Here is a 22,522-nt window from a genome sequence, read left to right as displayed (position 1 = left end):
GATTAATATATATATATATATATATATATATATTGATTGAAATTGATATATATATCTTTACAATGGTAAATGCGATATTTCCAAATAAAGAATAATTATCCTAAGACAAAAACTAATATTTATAATGCGTATATATCGCTTTTAGTTTGAAATAAAAGAGAACAAAAAACAAACTTACAGACGTGGAGCAAAAGTAAACGCTATATAGAAAAATCAATGAGGTGTTTTCATATCATGAGAGGAATTTATGGTGATGGAGGAGGTATAAAAAATACCTAGACTTTACACTTTTGAAGCCGCCCAGGTTCGAATCCCAGCTGCAGCTGTATAATATGTATTCTGATCCCGGCTCGCACCGACTATAGTGGTAGGCATATCATAGGTTAGAACCCCCCTGCTGTCGTTCTGACAGGTTATCTGACAGGTTTTCATGGTTTTTCTATCCATGTAACGCAAATGTGGGTGAGATCCATCAAAAAGCTCCCCACAAAGACTAGTTCATACCACTGCTTAATTCAGGAGTTCCGTTGTTTTCTGGGTTGGGTTCAAAACTATAAGATTACGTACATTGTTTGTCGTAAACACAGAATTGAGTCGACTGGTAACAATACTAAAAAAAGCTTGTAGTTAACTATTACGGAGTATTATTCCTTTACAGGTTATTTTTTTCCTGAATTTTCAGTATTTAGAATTATAACCAAGGAAATACAAAATAATTCGAATTCATTACAAGTAATTGTTTATTCTTATTTATTCTTAAGGAATTTATTTGCTCATTTCAAAAATGGAATTGAAAGAAATTGCTGTTTTAATGACTTTTTTGTTCTATACATAATTTCTAAAAATACGCAAGCTTTAAAGCGGAAATAAAAATTTATATTATTAATATGATTAAAATTAGAAAAATATTATGCTGATTTTCCCTACAGAAGGAATTCTACTAAAATGTTTTGTTTTTTCGAAATTAGTTTTTGTTCGCTCTTGTTTATTAAAAAACTGAAAGCGCTAATTTATGGAGATTATACAATTAGGCACTGCATTTAGTTCAATTTAATCAAAAGGGAAAAAGAATGTTCTTTTTTCAAATTTCTTGCTTCCTCCATTATAACAAATTTTAAGACAAAAATTATGAACGTTATAGTTATTAAAATTATGAAAAACACTAAATAGTTGTTTACTCGTATTTAGCTTTGAAAGATAGAAATGTTTATTTCCGAAAAACAATAAATAAAATAATGAAATCCTTTTTTCAGTGACTTTCCTATCATAAACCAGCTTGAAGCGAAAATTAAAATTGTGATTTTCATAAACTTTTAAGTAAGATTATAAGTTCTGAATATAAAAAAAACTAGCAAGCAAAACAAAAATCTTTGAGACATGGTTCATTCTTCTTATTAAATTTATAAAATTTATTTCAGTTTTCAGTTAAGAATTATTAATCCGTTACATTATTTTTGGAAGGTGCTACTTTAACAGAATTTTCATTTCTAAAAATATGCTTAAAAAAAACTTGTTTTTGAATCGCAGAAAGCGCGGAACAAATCCAATATTTTTAATATATAATTTGATTCAGTGGAAGATATGAAGGCAAAAACACATTCGTATTTATACAGTTGATTGAAAATGTTTTCTTACAGCGAATCGGATTTTTCTCATTACTGCTATCATTTACTCAAAAATTTCTTTTCAATCTACAGAAAAAAACAAATTTTTCAGGGACAGATTATATAATTCAGAAAACTGCATAGTTCTTTTGTAGTTAAGTTTCGATGTATCGTTTTTCTCTTGAAGGGATAATATTTCGTACCTTGGATTATTTTTTATCATATAATATACACATTTTTCAAAATAAAATGTCCTTCATATTCTATTCCGATGTGAGAACTTTTAAATTTACATCTTGACAAAAAATGTTTTATTCAGGACAATTTAGCTAAATATAATAGCCGACTTTAGGAACGGTTTTTATTAAAAAGTACTTAAATCATATCATTTGCAGGGAATTAGAATATTATTTATAATTAAATCTTTGTCGGCAATAATATAAATTTATACAAATATTACACATTATATACTTTTAAAATTCACCTGACAATGCAATTATCTTGATCACAGAAAAATGCATTATTATTCTTAAGCAGCTTTCTTATACTGTGAAAAAAGTATGGTCAAAACTATCAGGATATGTAAAAATTCAGCGTGTTTCTGGCTCTATGGGAACACCAAAAAGCTCTGTAACTTTTACCAACGTGCTTTGATAATGACTTTGGTAAAATTAACTATAAAATATGGTTCTATAATATATGATAAAATGTTATAAGTTTTTCCAAAATATGGTTATTTTACCTTGATACCTTAGAGTATGGCATAAAAAAATTTTTTGGTTTAATTTACTTTCAGGTTTTTGCTTACTAAACGTGTGTAAAAAGAACTATAATTTTGAAACCTGAATTTCCGGTAAATCGTTACTATACGAACGGAAAAATTACTAAATAAAAAGTTTAAATACCGTATATTTCCATAGTATTTTTTCGGGGTAACACATTATCTTAACTTTTTGCGGTTTAACTTGTTATTACTGTTTTATAAATTTATACACAATTGCTATATCCTATTTCATTTATCGTTTTCGTTATTTACTGCATCGTGTCATATTTCCTACGCACCTTTTTTACCTATCATGTGTAAACTTGATGTATTTATACCTTTCTATATCTAATTTTATACACTCTTATATGTATCTATTTTTGCAGGCAATATTTTATAAATTATATTATACTATGATAGTTTTGCAAAATGTAGATGCAATGTATTTTTTATCCGTTTCGATATATTGTGTAGTGCGTGCAATATGTCTTTTTTTGGAACTATTGTACTATTTTAAACATTATACTTATTTAAAATTCTCTTACTATTATTTAAAGTTCTCATTACCTTTTATGCATCAAATAAATAAATAAATTTCGCGAAATGATATGCTTTCCTCATTCCTAATGCTCTTTTTGGCAGGTTTTATCCCGATCTTTCATCCCTACTTAGTGACCCTATACATCACAATCTCATCAAGTTCATCAAAACAATAGGACTGTATTCATTAATATAAATAAAAGTGCAATTCTTTTACCTAGTGACTGGCGCAGTATAGCCACTTCTGTCTGTTGTGCCAATAAACTTCAACTAACCAACCAGCCGTCCTAATGCTTAAAATTTTTATTGGAATTTGCAGTGTGACTTGAAAACAATGTTTGTAAAATATTAGAATTTTATTGCCAATACTTTTATGTTCTTAATTTTTTTATGTTACTAATTAGTCTTTTTTATGTTACTAATTAGTCTTTTTTATGTTACAAATTAGTCAGAACATATATATTTTAAACATTTAGTAATTTTGCCGTTCATACGGTAACTGTTTACAGGAAGAAAAACAACTTTTCTTTCCATTTAAACTTTCGTGAAAGCAATTTTTATAACGTCAACCTTAAAAAGTCATACATCATACATTTGAACGAACAATAATGTGTAGGAAGTCAAGTTCAATTGATCAAGCTTAAAGAAAGGCAACGGACAGTAAAATAAACAAATAAAACAAAAACACACCATATCAGTCACAGAATTGAATTTGACACAAACCTCAGTAAAAAGAAAGACGAGAAAGGAAAAGAAAGAAAAGTTTAACAAGGAAAAGAAAACTAGATCTGAACGGGCTAAAGTACCTATCCAGTTTTAAAACTTGAAAAATCGATTTTGCAACAGCTGATAATACTCTTGAAAATCCCAATAGATGGCGTTACTGATTGTTTCTTCGCTCTTCAGAAATGAGGATTCACCAGGATGGATGGGGTAAAGATCAGAAGAAGCGCAAGAGGAATTTGTGCCGAATGTGCTGCACAGAAGATCTCGATTCGGATTTGGAGAAGAAAGATGCCAAGTGATGATGCTTACCTACAGAACCACGTGGCGCGCTCATTTCTTGGCGATATTTGTCTTCGCTTTTGTTGTCTGCTGTTACGCGCAGGGTGAGTTTTTAAGCGATGGTAATTTATTATTTTCAAAAGTTTGGCCACATTTGAATGCGTAAATGTAGGATAGAGAAAAATTACTTCCAAAAAAGATTGGGATTTTATTTCTTTAGTTGAATTTAACAAAACATTTGTATGAAATAAAAATAATTTAGAAGATAATGATAAAAAAATAAAAATAAAAACAATGGTAAAATTTTATTTAATGTGCTACAAATGTAATAGATATTTATTATACATTGCTTATGACATAAATACCTGAAAAGAAATATTTTACATTTTAGAAAATAGATGAAATTAATTTACAGAAATAAATAAATAAATTTAAATTTGATTTGTTTTCTTACTAATAAAACAAAAAATCTCTTTTCTGGTATCTGGGTTGAAAACAATTAATAAAAGGAAACATTATGATCCAGATATACAATATAATTTTGGTCCAGATAAGTACTTTAACAGATTCACAAGAAATATTATGAATTTAAATGAATTATTCTCTTAAGACAGAAAGACTATATGTTAATTAATGTTTATATTCTATATATATAACATTGTTATTACAATAAGAACCATCAGGATATAAGGATGACGAATTATTGAATAATNTGTGTGTGTGTGTGTGTGTGTTATGAGATGAGAATGATAATGACAGTACACTATAAAAGTGCTTGAGACAATCGTTACTACCATAAGTTTTAATAAGGTTACATTTGAAGGGTTACTATCAGTTCAAGTACGTTATTGCAATGAAGTTGCTTTATTTCTATAATACTGTCCTTTATAGTTATGAAGATGCTTTATTACACAAAGGTAAGGTCTTTATTCCTTACATAATTCAAAAGTTATGCAATGTTTTGGACGGAATCGTAATGGCTGCCATAGACAGTAATATTAGGAAATCAACACATGGAAGCAAAACTTAAATTAAGCTTTACAATATACTGTCGTTTAAGTAGTTTTTTTTTAAACTTGTACTCTAGAAGTGGTGCATTGTGAAAAATATTAAATTCCATGGAATGTAGCACTTCAATCACTTTTAATACTATTTAAAGAAAAGTGATTTTTTAAAATTGTTTATTTAATTTTAAGCGATTGCTTATTTATTTGTAATAAGAAGACATGCCACATACGTCAAGATTATTTTGTAACATAATCACCAATGGCGATTACTGCCTGCGATAGCTGCCTGCACACGTCTGCAGGCAGTTAACGCAGAAATGGTACAAATAGTTCTGAATTCTATAAGGTATCGAACACTAAACGCCTTGTTGGTAGCGCATCTGTGTTTTTCTAAATATGTATAGCGCATTTTTTCTAGCAAAGGAGTGAATATGTGGCATGATATTCGGGGGTAAAATTAAGCGAAAGTCGTGTCCGTGTAATGATAACACTTATTAAGTGAATATGAACATTGTTTTTATTTTTCAGGAATTTCACCACATTTAAGCGCTGATTTCGTTTGTTAATTAACTGATATTCTCCTGTCATACTAATTGCAACATCACTTTCCAATGAATGACTTTGATAATTTGGTTGACAAAAATATTCAATTAAGATGTTTTTACTTTAGACAAAATATTTAATTTTTACAAATTCAAGTTATATTAAATTAAGTTAAACTAATTTAAGTATGTGGTAGCCTAAGTAAAAATTGAAACATTTACAGCATGCCTAATAAGTTACAATGCTGTTTGAAATGAAGACTTGCAAAAAGTGTGGTTAAAAGTATTATGATTTTATTTATAGCGAAAATGATGACATTATTTTCATAAATATAATTGCAGGGCGGTTGATATGATTCCTGACAGTAGCACCTAAAGTTTACATGCTAAAAATTAAAGTAATTTCTTTAATTAAACTCTGGGGGACTGTTTCATTTAAAATTCTTAAACTGGCATTTTTACGGACGTTTGGAATTTGAAGTGGTTAACTTTACACTCACTTTGTACCTCTAAAATTTCTGCACTCAACAGTGTGAGTGAAAGAGTGATATACATTATGGGCATGAGGGCTATGTTTTCGGCTATACCTCATATAACACTAGGTTGGTAATAGTAGTAATTTATTTACGTCACTCTATAGATGGTGCACAATGGTCTGCACGACGGTCTGGGAATCATTCCAGAGGATGATTTCGAAGAAATGCCATCACAATTTTGATCCTCTGCAGATAAGATGACCCACCCGCTTTGATAAGCTGATGACCTGCGAACGAAGTCAAGCATTTAAAGGTAGAACCTATAAGCAAGTTCAGATACTGAGCAAACTATGTCCCTTCGCAAACTGATCACTGCAGTCCGATTGTTCACCAGTAAGACGTAACTTCAGGTATTTACTGGTAGTCGTGTCATTCGATTAGTCTACTAAAGAACAGAACTGGGTTAAAATTGATTTATATAGGTTGAATTTCTGAAAACTCAGTAGAAATTAAAATAAGTTAAATTGATGCAACTCTGACAAAATCAAAATAACTATGTTAAAATTGAAATATCTACTTTAAAACCAGTTCAACAGTGTTTAAAGGAGAACTTGATTGAATTATAATGACTATTGTTATTAAAGTAAATAATTAATTTTGGTTAGGTCTGCCTGCAAGTGAAGTATTTTAAATCAGAAAATAACCGTTAAAGCACTGTAAAAAAACAGAGCAAAAATATCTCCAAATACTTCCCAAACAAGTAAGAGTCAAATTTGAAAACACAATTTATTCGAAACTGAAACAGAATCTATTCATTTTTGGGCGAAATCATTTTCTGAAAAAAGGATTTGAAGGGATAAATGTAAGAGAGGTTATCGGCAAGATTCGAACTAAGCACCCCCGGGTTTGTAGAACGATGCTCTTTCCACCATAGTCATACACTGCGCATACGTGTCCAGGGTGATTTTGGAAGCTTCGTATACTGGCAACAGCAGTGGAACATCATAATATAGTAATTTACAATTTCAATGGTGGAAATGGTTGCAATTTGCAAAATATTAACCCAATAGCTTAGCCAGGAGATAGGTAATATTAGTTTTGTCTTCTGCTCAGTTTCACCAACTAAGATATATTTTAGTCATTTCCCATAGAAACTTTTAAGGGAGTAGAATGTGTATCATGATGTGTCACTGAAGCGGCCCTATATAAAGCTTTCCAACTCTCCCTGGATTGGGGTATACAACTAAGGTGGCTAGAGAAGCTTACTACACATGAAGGTTCCATGTTTGAATCCTTCAAGAAACTGACAATCATATCTCTCACTCATATCTTTTGAGATTATGCATTATGCTCAAAAATGAATATGAAACTAAACTCAGCGACGCGACAGCCCGTAGAGGGCCAAGGCCTACTATGCCCATCTCAGTTTTCTTGACCTTGAGCTCTGAGGTGCAGGAGCAGATGTTCCGGTCAGGTGCTCAGTCGAACGCGGAACCCCCAGTGTTTAGTTCCCAAGCATACTTGGTACTCATTTATCGACCCACTGAAGGGATGAAAGGCTGAGTCAACCTTGCCCGGCCCGAGGATCGAACCAGGGACCTGTGGCACGACAGCGCGAATCGCTACCGCTCAGCCACCGGGCGTCCAAAAAAATGAATATATGCTGTTCAAATTTTGAATGGGTTTCCAAATCCGATTATTATTTCTTTTGGAGCTATTTTGACAGATTTTTGCTCAATTTTTTTACAGTGCTATAACTGTGACTTCCCGACTTAATGCATTGTATTACACACCTTACCAAAATTAATATCTACTTTAAAGAGATAAGGTTTCATAGTTCGGTTTATTTCTAATTTTAACTTTGTAGGCCTAATTTTAAGGTAGTTTTTAACTTTTAACCAAATTCTTTCGACTTTTGGAGAGTTTTTACTAATTTTAACAAAATTATCTGAAATTCAACCTATTTTTAATTAACCTAAAATTTAACATAGTTTTGTTCCTTAGTGGACGAATAGCATCATACGGGTCTCGAAAAATCACCGAATTCATGCATCAATGTGGGTGGGTGACCACTTTGAAGGGACTGTTACTTACTATCAGTCCTCATTAAGCTGCTCTACAGTAAAGTGCTCGACCTCGAGCGCAGGTTGTTTAGCTACAAAAGGGGAAGAGCCATCTAATCTGCCGAAGATTAAAATTGTGATGGCATGCCTTCGGATCATCATCAGATGTGTTTCCCAGACCGTCGCGAACAGGCCGTTGTGCATCTCTGGAGCAACGTAAACAAAATACTACTGCTGCTTCATACTTTTATGTCAATTGAAAATTTATGTCAGAAATATAAGGCGTTTTGGTTCATAACAGTCGTACGTAGTGCTACTACTTACCTAATCTAAGATACAATATAGCCGAAAATATGGGTTAAAACTATTGTGTAAACTAATGGTCACTACCGGTAAAAAGTCAACAAACATTAATGAATATAAATAAAAAAACTGTCTACTTGCGATCGCCATTTTCTTGTCGAAGAACTATTGTCTAATGGTCTAAAACTATTGTCTAAACTAATGTTCACTACTGGTCAATAGCTGACGAAAAATAAAGAATAGAGTTAAAAAAATTGTTTGCTAACGATCGTCATTTTTTTGTTTAAAATAAATTTTGTACGTGTTTCATTATTATTATTTTTTTATAAATTTTAAACTATCATAAATATTTTGCAATGTAAAAAAAGTTGTTGTATAGTTTTGTTTGGTGCAAAGGTAAACTAAATTCATTTATAAGTACTGAACTCTAGTTATCGAGCAAAAAACTGTAAAAAATTGACGAAATAACAATTGTTTAAAAGAATAAGTGCGAATCTATTACTAAAAATATGTTTTTAGTTAAACGAAATATTTTTGAAATGAGGACATTCAGTTGAGGTTATTTCAGCATTAAAAATGGTGGCAATTAAGCAGCAAAATCTTTTCACAGTGTATAATATTCCGAAAATTACTTTATTTTAAGTTTCTTACTTAAAGTGTTTCAACAGTTTGGAAATGAACAGTTTATGTCATCATATTTTGAGAAATTTCTCAAATGATATGTTTTACATCATCAACAATTTTTTTAATCGTTTAAAATGTTTACTTCTTGAAAAAATTGCCAATGTTAAAAATACCACAACTGGCCCAAGGTCAGTAGCAATATTTCCTAATTTTACTCAATAATTTGTAAAACTGTTTTTACATAATTGAGTTTTCTTCAAGGGATCCAATACACGGAAATAAGCAAGCCTTTTTTTAAGAGCAAACAAATAATGCAACAAATTGCGTCTTAAATGAGGAAAAAGTTATATATTATTGTATATTATATCTTAATATGATATAAATCTCAATTTCGTTTTTCCTCACTATGAATATCAAAGGATGCTCGATATGGAGAAAATTAAGGCTCATTTTAATGTGCTCTAAACCTATTAAATATCATTGCATGAATTTTTGAATATATATTTTGTAAACTCTTTAGTTTTGTTTTGAGTATGCTAGTAAAGAAATTTAAATTTTCAATTTAGTATTTTTCTTAAAAAAATAGAAAAAACTATTAAATTATGATTTACAAAAACTTTTAACCAGATATAGCAAAAGTTCTAAAAATAAATTAAACTATGGATATTTTTATTCCATATAAGCAAATAAACTAATATCAACAATAATAAACAAACTAAATTTAATAAATTAATTTATTCCAATATAATCATTTTATCAAATTTGAATTTATTCAATTTATATAAAAACAATATTGAGACATAATTTTTTCAGTTGTAACAAAAACATGAGACAACATTTCTTTAGTAGTTTTATTTTTTTTAAAAAATGACTCAGAAAATTTCAGAGCATTTTTTTAAACTTTTCATATGGCAAAACACTATAAAAAATTCTAAACAATGCATGCACTTAAAATAGCAAAGTATTTATATTTAGCAAAATATTCTCTTCTATTAATTTCTATTTGGAAATAGCAAAATATTTCTATTTAAACATCAAACAGCATTTCGACTGAAAGAAATTATTTGCGTTCCTTTAATGTTTTTTTTGTACTTACAATGACAGAGTATCTTCCACTTTATTTTTAACCTTTCATAATAGACTAAAAAATAAAAAAGGTCACTTAATTGGATTAATAGAAATAATGCTGGATAATGACGAAAAAACGTCAAGTAATGAAATTATGCAAGTTATATTTATAAGTAATTCAAAACTACACATTTGTCTGTCTTAAATTTTTTAAAGTTTATTTTGCTGCTGATTAAATTAATAAAAACCGGATTCGGAAGATGTAATTTTCTTTGAAGAAAAATTGCTCCACAAAAGTTATTTATCAAAAAGAAAAAAAAACCAGATAAATATGTAATACTAAACTATCTTTCAAAAAAGACTGATTGCCGAGTTGTATTGAAATAATTTTATCAGAAAAAAGTGAATAAATAATCAGACGTTACATTTTGAACTATGTTTGGAGGACGATTTTCGAAGACATTTCGAAAGATTCTGCCGAACAGAATACGTATCCACCATCACTTTATTAGTGAACATTTGATTAAAGTAACAAAATCATAATACAATCATTTAGAATTTTTACCCCCTTCCCCAATTAATTGAGTTCTGTCAGAAGGTCAAAGGTCTTTAATAATATGAAATGTTCTTAACAGTTATAGCATGCAGACATAGCAGATATAGGGCAGTGATTACTATAATAACTTAACAAAGACATTCCATCACGCTCGTGAGTTTGGGAGTTCGAATCCAGCCGGCCAGAGACTCTCCGTGTAGTAAATGGTGACTGGTGCACGTTAAATCTGTCGGATGACAAAGTCCTCCATGCTCCCATATCAAATTGTACCCCTGGTGCACTGTAGTAGAGATTGATCGTTCTATGGTTCAGGTAAAAATTACAATCTGTGGAGGAATGAATGGATGTATGAATAAATCCGTCCTGTAAACGCGTGTAATGCGAGGGTGTTTCAAAAGTCAAATTGTTGGCTATAGATGGCGCCACTGGAAAACAAGAACAATCGTACCCCCAGGCACGCAATGGCCTATTACAACAACAACAACAAAAGAATGCAAAAACAAATATAAATAAAAAAGTAAATTTAATTTTTTTTAAAAGCTTTTTAAACTTTTTAAGTTTTTTTTAAAGAAACTGGACATCAATTTTAATTTTCGAAAATTAATTATTGATTCTGAAAAAAATAAGTCATTTCTTTTCAAAACTTTTTATTTGCTTTTATTATGTCTAAGAGTGCAGTGACCTCTTAAAGCAAAAGATTAAAAAAGATATTACTGATAAAAACTACAACAAAATAACGCTTCAACTGTATTGATTTATTTCAAAAACTTTCATGAACTCGATAAGTTTTTTAAGAAATTAGAGAACACACCAGCTAAAATAGGTTTATATAAAAGTTACAATAATATTGATTTCGGATGAAATCTTTTTGGCAATGAAATAAAGACCGTTGGCTATCAAATTCCTTCTATTCACATGATCTTTTAAAGAAAAAGAAATATCTATCTTCTTACATCATAAATAGTATTTTGTGTTGATTTTGTCCTAAACAACAATGACAATTGGGCTATTATTTCGTGAGATTTTGTTTTGATAGATTTTCAATGCAATATAAAAGCTGAAGAGAGTGAAAAAATTCTTTTTTCAGAAAATGTCCTGCAAATAAATGTTGTTCGTAATACAAATTAAGAAGTTATTCATTAGTGTTGTACATAACAGCTATTTCAACCCTACACTGAGAAAAGAAGTATGGGTAAAACTACTAGAATTTGGTAAAATTGATCGCATTACTGGTTCTATGGGAACACCGAAAAGCTCAGTAAATGTTACCAACTCGCTTTGATATTAATAATAAAATTTGGTTTTATAATATGTGATAAAATTTGATGAATGTGGCAATATTTGAAAATTTTATTATAATACCTTAAGCACGATATAAAAACATTCATATTTTGCTTTTTTTACTTTGTGTATGGTAATAAGAACTATAATTTTGGAAACCAAAATTTCCATTAATCTGTTTCCATACGAATGATAAAATTATCAAATGATTTGTTTAAATATCGTATATTTTGGTTTTATTAACCACAATTATGTTTTTTTTTAACCAGAAATGTCATTACCTTGAAAGAGTATTAATTTTATTACAGTTTTTTTTTCTTCGTTGTCGATAACTAATTCATTTTAGTTCATTTAATTCTTTTGTGTGCACGACATTGTAACGCATTAACATTTGTAAAATTAGCAATAGATTAACAAACATAAGTAGATAAGAAAAAGATTAGTTCACTTATTTCAGAAGCAATATTTTCTGCTTGCGCACTGTAAGAGAATGGTTTGTCAAAAATGTCAGCTCCGAAACAAACATAGTAAAGTTCGAAAACCAAATGTACTCATTCTTGAGTATAGGGACAAACTCTAAACAACATACACTTTTTTAAAAGTTCAATGCCTTAACTGAAAAATGACAAATTACTCATTCTGTGTAATTCGCTTTTTAAACAAGAGGGAGCATAGTCTTAAAAACGAGTATAATAAAATTCGATTACATCTATTTTGGTGCTATTTTGACTCATTTTTGCTCAATGGCTCTGTAAAATTCATATAATGCCCATTTTGATCTAATAATCGAATCTTCATGTTCTGGGACTCAATCTTAATGACTTGAGAGAGTAACTTCAAATATGCTAATTGATAACAGCAGAAGATATTTTAAGTTACGAAACAAGATCGTAAATCGTACTTTCTCGGAAACAGCATGTCATTTTTCTAAAGGTTTTGGATTTCAGACCACCGAAATATAGAAGGTAGCAGCAATCTGAGAAATATGGTCACAATAGTTTTGTCAGGAGAGCGATCCAAAATTTGAACCCCTTAATGTTAATTTTACTTTTTCGTTACATCTCAATAACTTTTTAATGGAATCGAAAAATTCTAGCACACAATTATAAAATTCACTTATTCAAAGATAATTCCAAGCGAAAACTCACCTTTATAAATATTCCTTATTTTTTGTTATTTTATTTAATATTGGTAGAAAAAAATTTAAATTGTAAGGTATACAATGTTTTACATCATTTTAAAGAATATAATGTTGCATGGCAAAATACAAAATCTCAGCAAAATCGGTCGAATAGTTCTTGAGAAATTGAATTTCAAAAAAGTAGGATATTTAAAACAGCTCATCTGAAATTCCGGTTATAAAAATCATAGTTCTTCCACATGTAACTGAAAAGTAAATTAATTTTAATAAATGTTTTTTAAACAAAGCTCTCAGGTTAGATAAAATTGCCAAAATTTACCTCTTTACCCAAATTGTATCACGCATTATAAAACTATATTTTATTGCTAATTTACCCGAAGAGCTTTGGGAAAAGTACCGAGCATTTTGATGTTCCCATAGAGTCAAAAATGCGGTAAATTTTACCATTACGGAACTTTTTTTCTCTCTTTGAAGAAGTTTCTTTTCTCGATCAACCCAGTAACATTAAAAAATCAATTGTGTTCACTATCGATTACGATAAAAACAATACAATAAACGATAAAAAACAGGCACCTAAATTTTGATTTCAAATCAAAGTTTCATTAATAGTTTAGGGAGATCTATCAAAGTAGGGGAGGGGGGAGATTTCCTTGGTTTGTTAAAATTTGGTTTAAAGCCTGTAAAGAAAAGATTTTGAAGAACACTCTTATGTCCTATCTCAAAGCAATGCATGAAAATGAATATTATTTTTATCAGCGAAATGGTAATCCTAAGCATACTGCGAACATTTCCCTTAATCGGCACTGAGACAATTCGGTTGAGATTATTCTCGATTTCAGAAAGTTTTTTTCAGACTTGTTTACTAAAGACAGCTTCAATCCCGATATCCCGAAGCCACAAGTTTTGATGGTTTTCTATTGATGGATCAACGTAATCTTGATATTAATTATCAATAATTCCATCATGAACCAGTATATCTTTGATGGTAACCAACATAAGTAACCATCACACCGATGAAGGAATTCGGACTGATTTATGATGGTCCAACAAAAGAATAGCAATTTGTTTTGATGGTTTGTTCGTGTTAAACCATTCGAAATTCCTATAATAGTTTCTTAGAAATCAAATGTTGGAACGATCATGAACAGCCATCATAGCAATATAGGAATTTGGAGTGATTTATGATGGATCAACAAAAAAATAGCAATTTGTTTTGCTGGTTTGTTCGTGTTGAAAAAATTCGAAATTCCTATCTTAGTTTCTTAGAAATCAAATGTTGGAGCGATCATGAATCATGATGTTGATCATAGCAATATAGGAATTCGGACTGATTTATGATGAACCAACAAAAGAATAGCAATTTGTTTTGATGGTTCGTTCGTGTTAAACCTTTCGAAATTCCTATAATAATTTCTTAGAAATCAAATGTTGGAACGATCATGAACAGCCATCATAGCAATATAGGAATTCGGACTGATTTATGATGAACCAACAACAGAATAGCAATTTGTTTTGATGGTTTGTTCGTGTTAAACCTTTCGAAATTCCTATAATAATTTCTTAGAAATCAAATGTTGGAACGATCATGAACAGCCATCATAGCAATATGGGAATTCGGAGTGATTTATGATGGACCAACAAGAGAATAGCAATTTGTTTTGATGGTTTGTTCGTGTTAAAAAAATTCGAAATTCCTATCATAGTTTCTGAGAAATCAAATGTTGGAACGATCATGAACAGCCATCACAGCAATATAGGAATTCGGACTGATTTATGATGGACCAACAAAAGAATAGCAATTTGTTTTGATGGTTCGTCGTGTTAAACCTTTCGAAATTCCTATAATAATTTCTTAGAAATCAAATGTTGGAACATCATGAACAGCCATCATAGCAATATAGGAATTCGGATTGATTTATGATGGGCCAACATAAAAAAAAAAATTGTTTTGATAGTACATTCCACCAAGAATTAAGATTGCGCCATCATGGAAATACATATTTGGAACCATCATGGACCATCACGGTTCATTATAGATTGTTGGTCCATGAGAATCAAACTTGTCTTGATGGTTAACCTGCATAGTAATAAAGCAACATTTTCCATCATGGAATTATGAAAGTTTGTTGGCTTAACAAAAACCATGTACGCGTTAAATGTTGCATGATGGTGACCATCAAATTATGTTAGATCATGATGAATCGTACTGAAACCAACATGAACCATGAAAATGTTTTGATGGGGCCATCAAGAATTTCGAATCGGGCTGTTTATTCACACAATGTATGTACTTCTTAACTCAATAAAAATACATTGAGCATAATGTATTTCTATTGAGTTTAGAATTGCAATAATTTAATAAATTTAGTAAACTTAGTTGCAGGTGTGAAATAGCCACAGCTGGCTCTTGTATCAGTATCTTTATAAAAAAACTAACGTATTGTTTGAAATATTAGTCTTTTTTTTAAATTTTAGACAACTACATAAAAAAATAAAGTGATATAAGAAAATATAATCATATTGCATTTTCAACTAATTTAAATGAAAACATTTCGTATAAAACATACATAAAAATGTTTTAACTATGTTTCAAGATCCGATCTCTTGATGCTTCATAGTATTAAAGTAGAATTTTCCATCATGGAATACTAGAAGTTTGCTGGTATATCAAAAACCATGAACGCGTAATGGAAAATGTTGGATGATGGTGACCATCAAATAATGTTGGACCATCATGATTCGTGCTGAAACCAACATAAACCATCAAAATGTTTTGATGAGATCATCAGGAATTTTGACTTGGTATGCAAGCTGAGTTCGAACCTTCGTGAACTAGCTTAGTTAAATTTAACATTGTTTCAAGCTTGCATGGTTTATTTTCTAATCATCTATAAACCTTGTTTGGATTTGTGGTTAAGGTTGCTATTGAGAATCACTTAATATCAACTTTACGCTGCTATTTGAGGCTAAAAACAAAAAATTAGTATTTTTAATCCAGCTATACGTAATGAGCAGATTCTCATTAAGCAGATACATAATTCTCTAAGAATAAACTTTTTTGCAGAGACATTTTCGTATACAGATTCAAAGAAAGAAAAAAAAACTTGACTGGGAAGTAAAGGCGGCAGGTGTGCACTGGTGATTTCTACCGTAATGCTACCGTCACATTGCTCTTGAAATTGTGGGGCCTTAATCTCTGCAAATCCCTTCGCCTATTGTGGTTTATTTTTTTTACCTCAAATAACAGCCTATAAAACATTAAATGTAAAATGCTATATTTATTTAAAACAAAAGTAGTGTTTAAATCTTATAATCTAGCTGACAACATTACAATGGTTTAATGAGCCCAAAATGCTTATAAACTATATAAAATGCAATATAGTTAATGATGAAATCTTTATTTAATTTGATGGTTTTCTAGGATTTTAGAAATAAAATAACACATAAGAGAATGAATAAATAATATTTAAACCCCTTCCCACAATAGAGTAGTTGAAATATTTCGTCTAGTTATGGATGGAAGTATAAAAATTCAATAGAAAAGCCTCACAAAATACATAGTTGTTTACTTAAAAATCGAAAAAAATGAAATACCTTTGTACTTAATTTTAAACATTGCTTGAATTTCTTTTATCCTTTTGCGGATCTAAATGAGTTTTCTACAAAGGATTCACGAAAATGTTCATTATTTTGAATGAATTAAAAAGATCTATTTAAATTTTAGATAGAGAAATACCAAATTTCTTAGAATATATTTTTTTTAAAGTTCAAAGCTCTCATATTAAAAACGTGTTTCAGCTATTTATATTTCTTTTTTTTTGAAAAAAAAAACCCTATTCAAATTTGCTCAAAACCTAAATTAAAATTACCATTTCATAAAAAAGTACTATTTGAATTTAATGTCTGGCAATATTATATTCTACGCCACTGTGTATGTTCAACTAAGCAGCAATGGTTTATTCCAGTCTCTTTAATAAAATCTTAGTTTCCAGTTTCCTTAATAAAGTCTCTTAGTAAATATTTCCTTGTCTAATATTGATTGATTTCCCTCTTCTATTTTAATTCAATTTAATATTTAACACGGATCGATGGAAAGGTTCTTAATCTAATGAGTAGATGGCGCTAGAATCGAATGTGAATTCCGTATGTTTTCAAACAATATTTATTCAATTTCGATGAAATTCAAAAAGCATGAAACGAAAAATGTGTATCTATATAGAAGTAAAACAAACGAATTTGATGTAGGAACTGTGCAAAACGAAAACAATGTAACTGGTTTGAATGTAAATCTATTTTTAAGTAAATAAGCTGATCTTGATTGATATTTTAATCAAATAAAAATAACATTGAGATTTGAAAACAATATTTTCCGAATTCATGAATTCGAAGCGGAAGGCAATTGTAGATTATGTGATTTATAGCCTAAGGCAAGATTAGGCGGAATAAGAAAATATTTGTTTCAAAGCAATATTATTAATATTTTATTTTTATTTTTTTCTAATGGGAAATATATAAGTGAATGAGGTTGATTGAATGTGGAGTTTAATGGTACTTTAATTCAGGAACCTTATTTGAATGTTGTCTATGATACAAATGCAGAATGAGGTTCATTGGTACAAATACAGGGAGAGTATTTTAAAATAATTTGTGGTACAAATGCAGGATTAGGTTAACTAGTAAAAATGCAAGAAGCACATTTGAAAGAAGTTTATAGTAAGTACAAATGCATAATAAAGTTTAATGGTACAAATGTAGGATGAGGTTGGGTGGTGTAAATGCAGGAAGCGTATTTGAGAGTAGTTAATGGTGAAAATGTAGAATGAGGCGTAATCGCACAAACGCGGGAAGCTTATTTAATTATAGTTTATTGTACAAATGCAGAATGAGATTGAATGTTACAAATGCAGAATGAGATTGAATGTTACAAATGCAGAATGAGGTTAAATGACACAAATGCAAGATGTGTATTTGTGAGTAAGTAGTTTATGGAACAAATGAACTTTAATGGTACAAATGCAGGATGAGTTTGAATGGTGCAAATGCAGGAAGTGCATTTGAGAGCAGTTTATGGTAAAAATGTAGAATGAGGCTTAATCGCACAAACGTAGTAAGCTTATTTAATTATAGTTTATTGTAAAAATGCAGAAATAGATTGAATGTTACAAATGCTGAATGAGGTTAAATGAGACAAATGCAAGATGTATATTTGTGAGTAGTTTATGGAACAAATGAACTTTAATGGTACAAATGCAGGATGAAGTTGAATGATGCAAAGGCTGGACGTGTATTTGCGAGTAGTTAATGGAACAATTGCAGAATAAGGCTTAATCACACAAACGCAGCAGGAAGCTTTTTTTAATTGAAGTTTATGGTGCAAATGCAGAATAAGGTTGAATGTTACAAATGCAGAATGAGGTTAAATGAAGAAAATGTAAGAAGTGTATTTGTGAGTAGTTTATGGAACAAATACAGAATGAGGTTTAATAGTACAAACGCAGGCAGCGTATTTAATTGCAGTTCATGGTACAAAAGCAGAATGAGGTTGAATATTACATATGCTGAATGAGATTAAATGAGGCAAATGCAGGAAGCTAATTGGTGAATAGTTTGCGAAACCAATGCCGAATGAGGTTCAATAGTAAAAATGCAGAAAACATACCTTTTTAGTGACGGTACAAATGCAGAATGAGGTAGAATGTTACGAATGCAATATGAGGATAAATGAGTCAAATGCAGGAAGTGTATTCATGAGTAGTTTATGGAACAAATGAAGGATAAGGTTTAATGGTACGAGCTCAGTAAACTTATTTGAATGCAGTTTACAGTACAAATTTAGAAGGAGGTTCAATGGTGCATATGTCGAATGGGATTTAATGGTACAAATGTCAGGAGCACATGGAGGCTTGACGAGTCAACCAGTTGGTATGTCTATTCATAACCGTTTCATTTCGAGTGTAAGAGAGGAAAAAAATATCCTTGATAACTTTCGATCTAATTATCGAGTTTTCACTTAATAAATGCTGCCTTTAGTAACAAAGAGGGCCGCTTAATGTAGACTATAAATTAATCTAAGAAATCCGATAATTTACGTAGGAGTAGTTTATCTCTCTCTCAAAAAGAAAAAAAATCTTTTTTACAATAAACATACCATTTCTTTACCCTGAAATGTGGGAAAATTTAAAAGATATGGCTCTAAATGTAGAAACTATGATTTCCGTGGCTGAATCAAGAGATATGTTTAACGTTTTGGAGCCTTAATTCCATTTTTACTGTGTATCAAAATTTCTCTGAAAGTAATAGTGCAAATCAAATCTTTTTAGCACCCATGTAAAAAAGAACCAAGAAAATTCCAAAAAGATTTAAAACTAAAGATAATTTTATTCAAAACAATTTTTAGCTTTTAATTATTTTTTTATTACTTTAATAAAGCTCAATAGAAATTGTAACATTTGTATATTCTTTTAAACTAAATATGTAACTTTTTTTAAATCAAAATTTAAAATTTTGTTATGTTTTAACAAAATATTTCAGAAAACATTTCGTTTTTATTTTACAAAAATACCACGAAAATTATTTTGGTTTCTTTTAAGCGCAATCACTCTTATTCAGGAATGCGTATTAAAGTTATATTTTTATTTCGTTATTTAAAACCAAACGGAACGTTTCGTACGCAGTTACTGAGCTATGTTTTTATTGTCTTGGTTAATTACGTTACATAAAAACATTGATTTACCATTAATTTTGGCACAAATTAAACCATTAGAGAACTAAGACATAAGTGATAAAAATGTAGAGGAATTTTGTGGATTTTTTCTCCATTTATCTTGCACTTTGATAACTTTGCATTCTGAAAGTGGTACCTCGGATTAATAATAACAATAAAGACAATATAAAAATTTTAGCACAATGTTTTGTCTAATTATTTTTTAGCTTTGCCTTTTAACTTAAAAACTAAATGTACTATTTTTAATAATATATGTAATATTTTATATATCTAGTAGGCTTTACTTCTTATTCATCATTGAAGATAAAAGGGAAATATCAGTTCAGTCAATTTTTATAAAAAATTAAGATTGGATTGCAATCTTATACATTTTGAGGATTGACTGAATTTTGGACATTTTTTTAAAGATGGAAAATTGGTACCTCCATCTTCCCTAGATTAATTACTCAGTGAAAAAATTTTTTGTCTGTTTTTAGGATAAAAATAATTTGTCTGTGCACAAATTCGTTTTTTTTTCTTCTCAGATTCCAAGAATTGTTTAGAAAATGTATAATTATTGTATTTATGTAAGCACATTTTATAAATATGTTAATCATAACGAAACGAAGGAATACATATATTATGAAAAACAATCAAATGTACTTAAAAAAATAAGCTTAAGAATACAGAATATGCGACAAAATAAGTAGTGATAAGTAAGAAGCAATATTTCTTATTAAAAATTTATAATGATAACCTCATATCATATTATAGTTCTCATTGGAAACAATTTTTATCTCTTCAATCTTTATTTATATCGAAATTTTAAAAATATATAAAGATTTAAGTTTGGCATCATTCACATATATTCATTTTTTGCTACTTTATTTTACATCAAGCTAAACGAGAACTTCTAAAATGAAAATTGCCAGATAGAGATAAATTATTTATAGCAATGGATACACAATTGTTATTTAAATAAGAGAAAATTGCAATTATATTTGAACAAAAAATAAATTCCAAAAAAAAAGAAAAAAGTAAAACTCTCGTTAAAGTTTAATTCAAAATGGTCATATCAGCATGTCAAATTTCAACTCTGTACTTGTAGCCGGCTTTTTTTACTGCATGTTTAACAGCAAACAATTCTCGAACTAATAATCGAATCTTATTTTTTATCTTTTCGAACTCTTTTACATTTTTCTACACACTTTTGCAATTTCTAGTTTATAAGCAAATAGATTTTGAGCAGTTAAGCAAATTGCAACGTAAAAAATGGAAAAAAAATTCGCAAAATAAAGCACTTAAAGTTGCAATAACTTTCATACAAATTGAATTTTTGGAAAATAAACTCTATGTTATGTTCTTAAACTAATATACCCCTTTCGGCATATCAAATTTCAACTCTGTAGTTGCATTCATTCGGCCTATTTTTTCCTGAAAATTTAAGAGTAAATAATTTTTGAACTAATTATCGTGTGTTCATTTTTTTTCATTCATCTTGATTCTTGTACACTTTACTATACATCTTAGTAATTTCAGGTTACTAAGTTCTATACTTTTTGGGCAGTAGAGAAAATGCATCGTTAAAGTGAACACCCGAAAAGTGGTGGCAGCGTCGACGGCCTTTAAGAATTTTTTTAATATAGAATTAAATTTGCAATTGCTCATTTTCAAAATATTTAATAGTATATTTGTATTTCTTATTAATATTCAAAAGAGAAGATTTATTTCCTTTTTAATATTGACTTTTTAACATTGAAAATGGTTGTTTTTGAAAATAAACAAATGCTAATTTAAAACCAAAAATACGAATAAACCAAAATAATTATAATAAAACGCATTGAGAGAAAAACAGAAAAGTTATTTTAGATATTTTTCTATACATTCTTCGTTTATGTTTGTAAAAATTCGTAGATATTTTTAAAAAAAAACTTTTTTTACATTAATTACAAATGTATCAGATTTTACGTTTTGTAAATACAGAATATTTGAATATGCTAATTAAAATCATGAATACTACAAAGTTTCTTTTTCTTCCTAAGCCACAAGGCAGGTAAAATTTCTAAATAACGTGTTTTTTTCGAAAGTAAATGAAATGGTAATATTCTTTTTGTAAATATATAAATATGCTCACTTGCTTTATTAATTACAAAATAAATTTTAAATTTGCAATATGCTGGAAAATATCTAAATTTATTATTTAAATAAGCCTCGTATAATAATTTTTCTTTCAATCTTGTAAATTTCTTCAATGTTTGGATTCTAAAAATAACTTCTATTTTGAGCACACGTATTTTATAATCTTATTTGTAATTAAATTGAAGATATTTAATTGAAAAATTTGGATTAAAGAAACTAGGATATTTTTTTATGCTTTTCTGAGTTAATTTTTTTCCTGGATTCAATAAATAAAATTTAAAGAAATAAAATTATAAATTAATGACTACATTTGGGAGCTACTTTACTTTTAGAATAAGTACTTTCATAGACTCAAAATTTTAAACATGGAAAATAGTATTAAAATACTAGTTTCAATAAAAATTCTATATATATATATATATATATATATATATATTGAAGAAGGGAAATGTTTTAGATTTCTTATTCTATATAAATTAAGGATGGAGAGTAAAAGAAATAAATTGAAAGGCTAATCACCGAACTTTTGAAATGCACGCCATCGTCTGTCGACATTGAAATAACGTTTCACATTAAAGGCGTGAGAAAAAAGCGGTTCGTGGGACCTCTGATGGCGAATTTGATAGCTCGAATTAATCGCACTCCATGGTGGTCAATGGGTGATATCCGGAGATCCTGCAGATATTGGCTGCAAAACAGATGCTGGA

The 22,522-nt window shown here is 29.3% G+C and overlaps 1 protein-coding gene across 1 annotated transcript in view; it reads left to right on the top strand.

Moving 5' to 3' along the window:
* The first annotated feature begins 3,783 nt into the window (after positions 1-3,783).
* Positions 3,784-22,522, top strand: part of LOC107441958 (alkaline phosphatase-like) — a 91,841-nt gene continuing 73,102 nt past the window's right edge. Inside the window, exon 1 of the mRNA XM_043050591.2 lies at positions 3,784-4,016. Within this exon, the coding sequence (XP_042906525.1) occupies positions 3,932-4,016 (85 nt within the window). The 5' untranslated portion in view covers positions 3,784-3,931. The remainder of the gene's footprint in view (positions 4,017-22,522) is intronic.

This window comes from Parasteatoda tepidariorum, chromosome 3, assembly GCF_043381705.1.
Source record: "Parasteatoda tepidariorum isolate YZ-2023 chromosome 3, CAS_Ptep_4.0, whole genome shotgun sequence".
NCBI lineage: Eukaryota > Metazoa > Arthropoda > Arachnida > Araneae > Theridiidae > Parasteatoda > Parasteatoda tepidariorum.
This window is presented reverse-complemented; position numbering and strand designations above follow the sequence as displayed.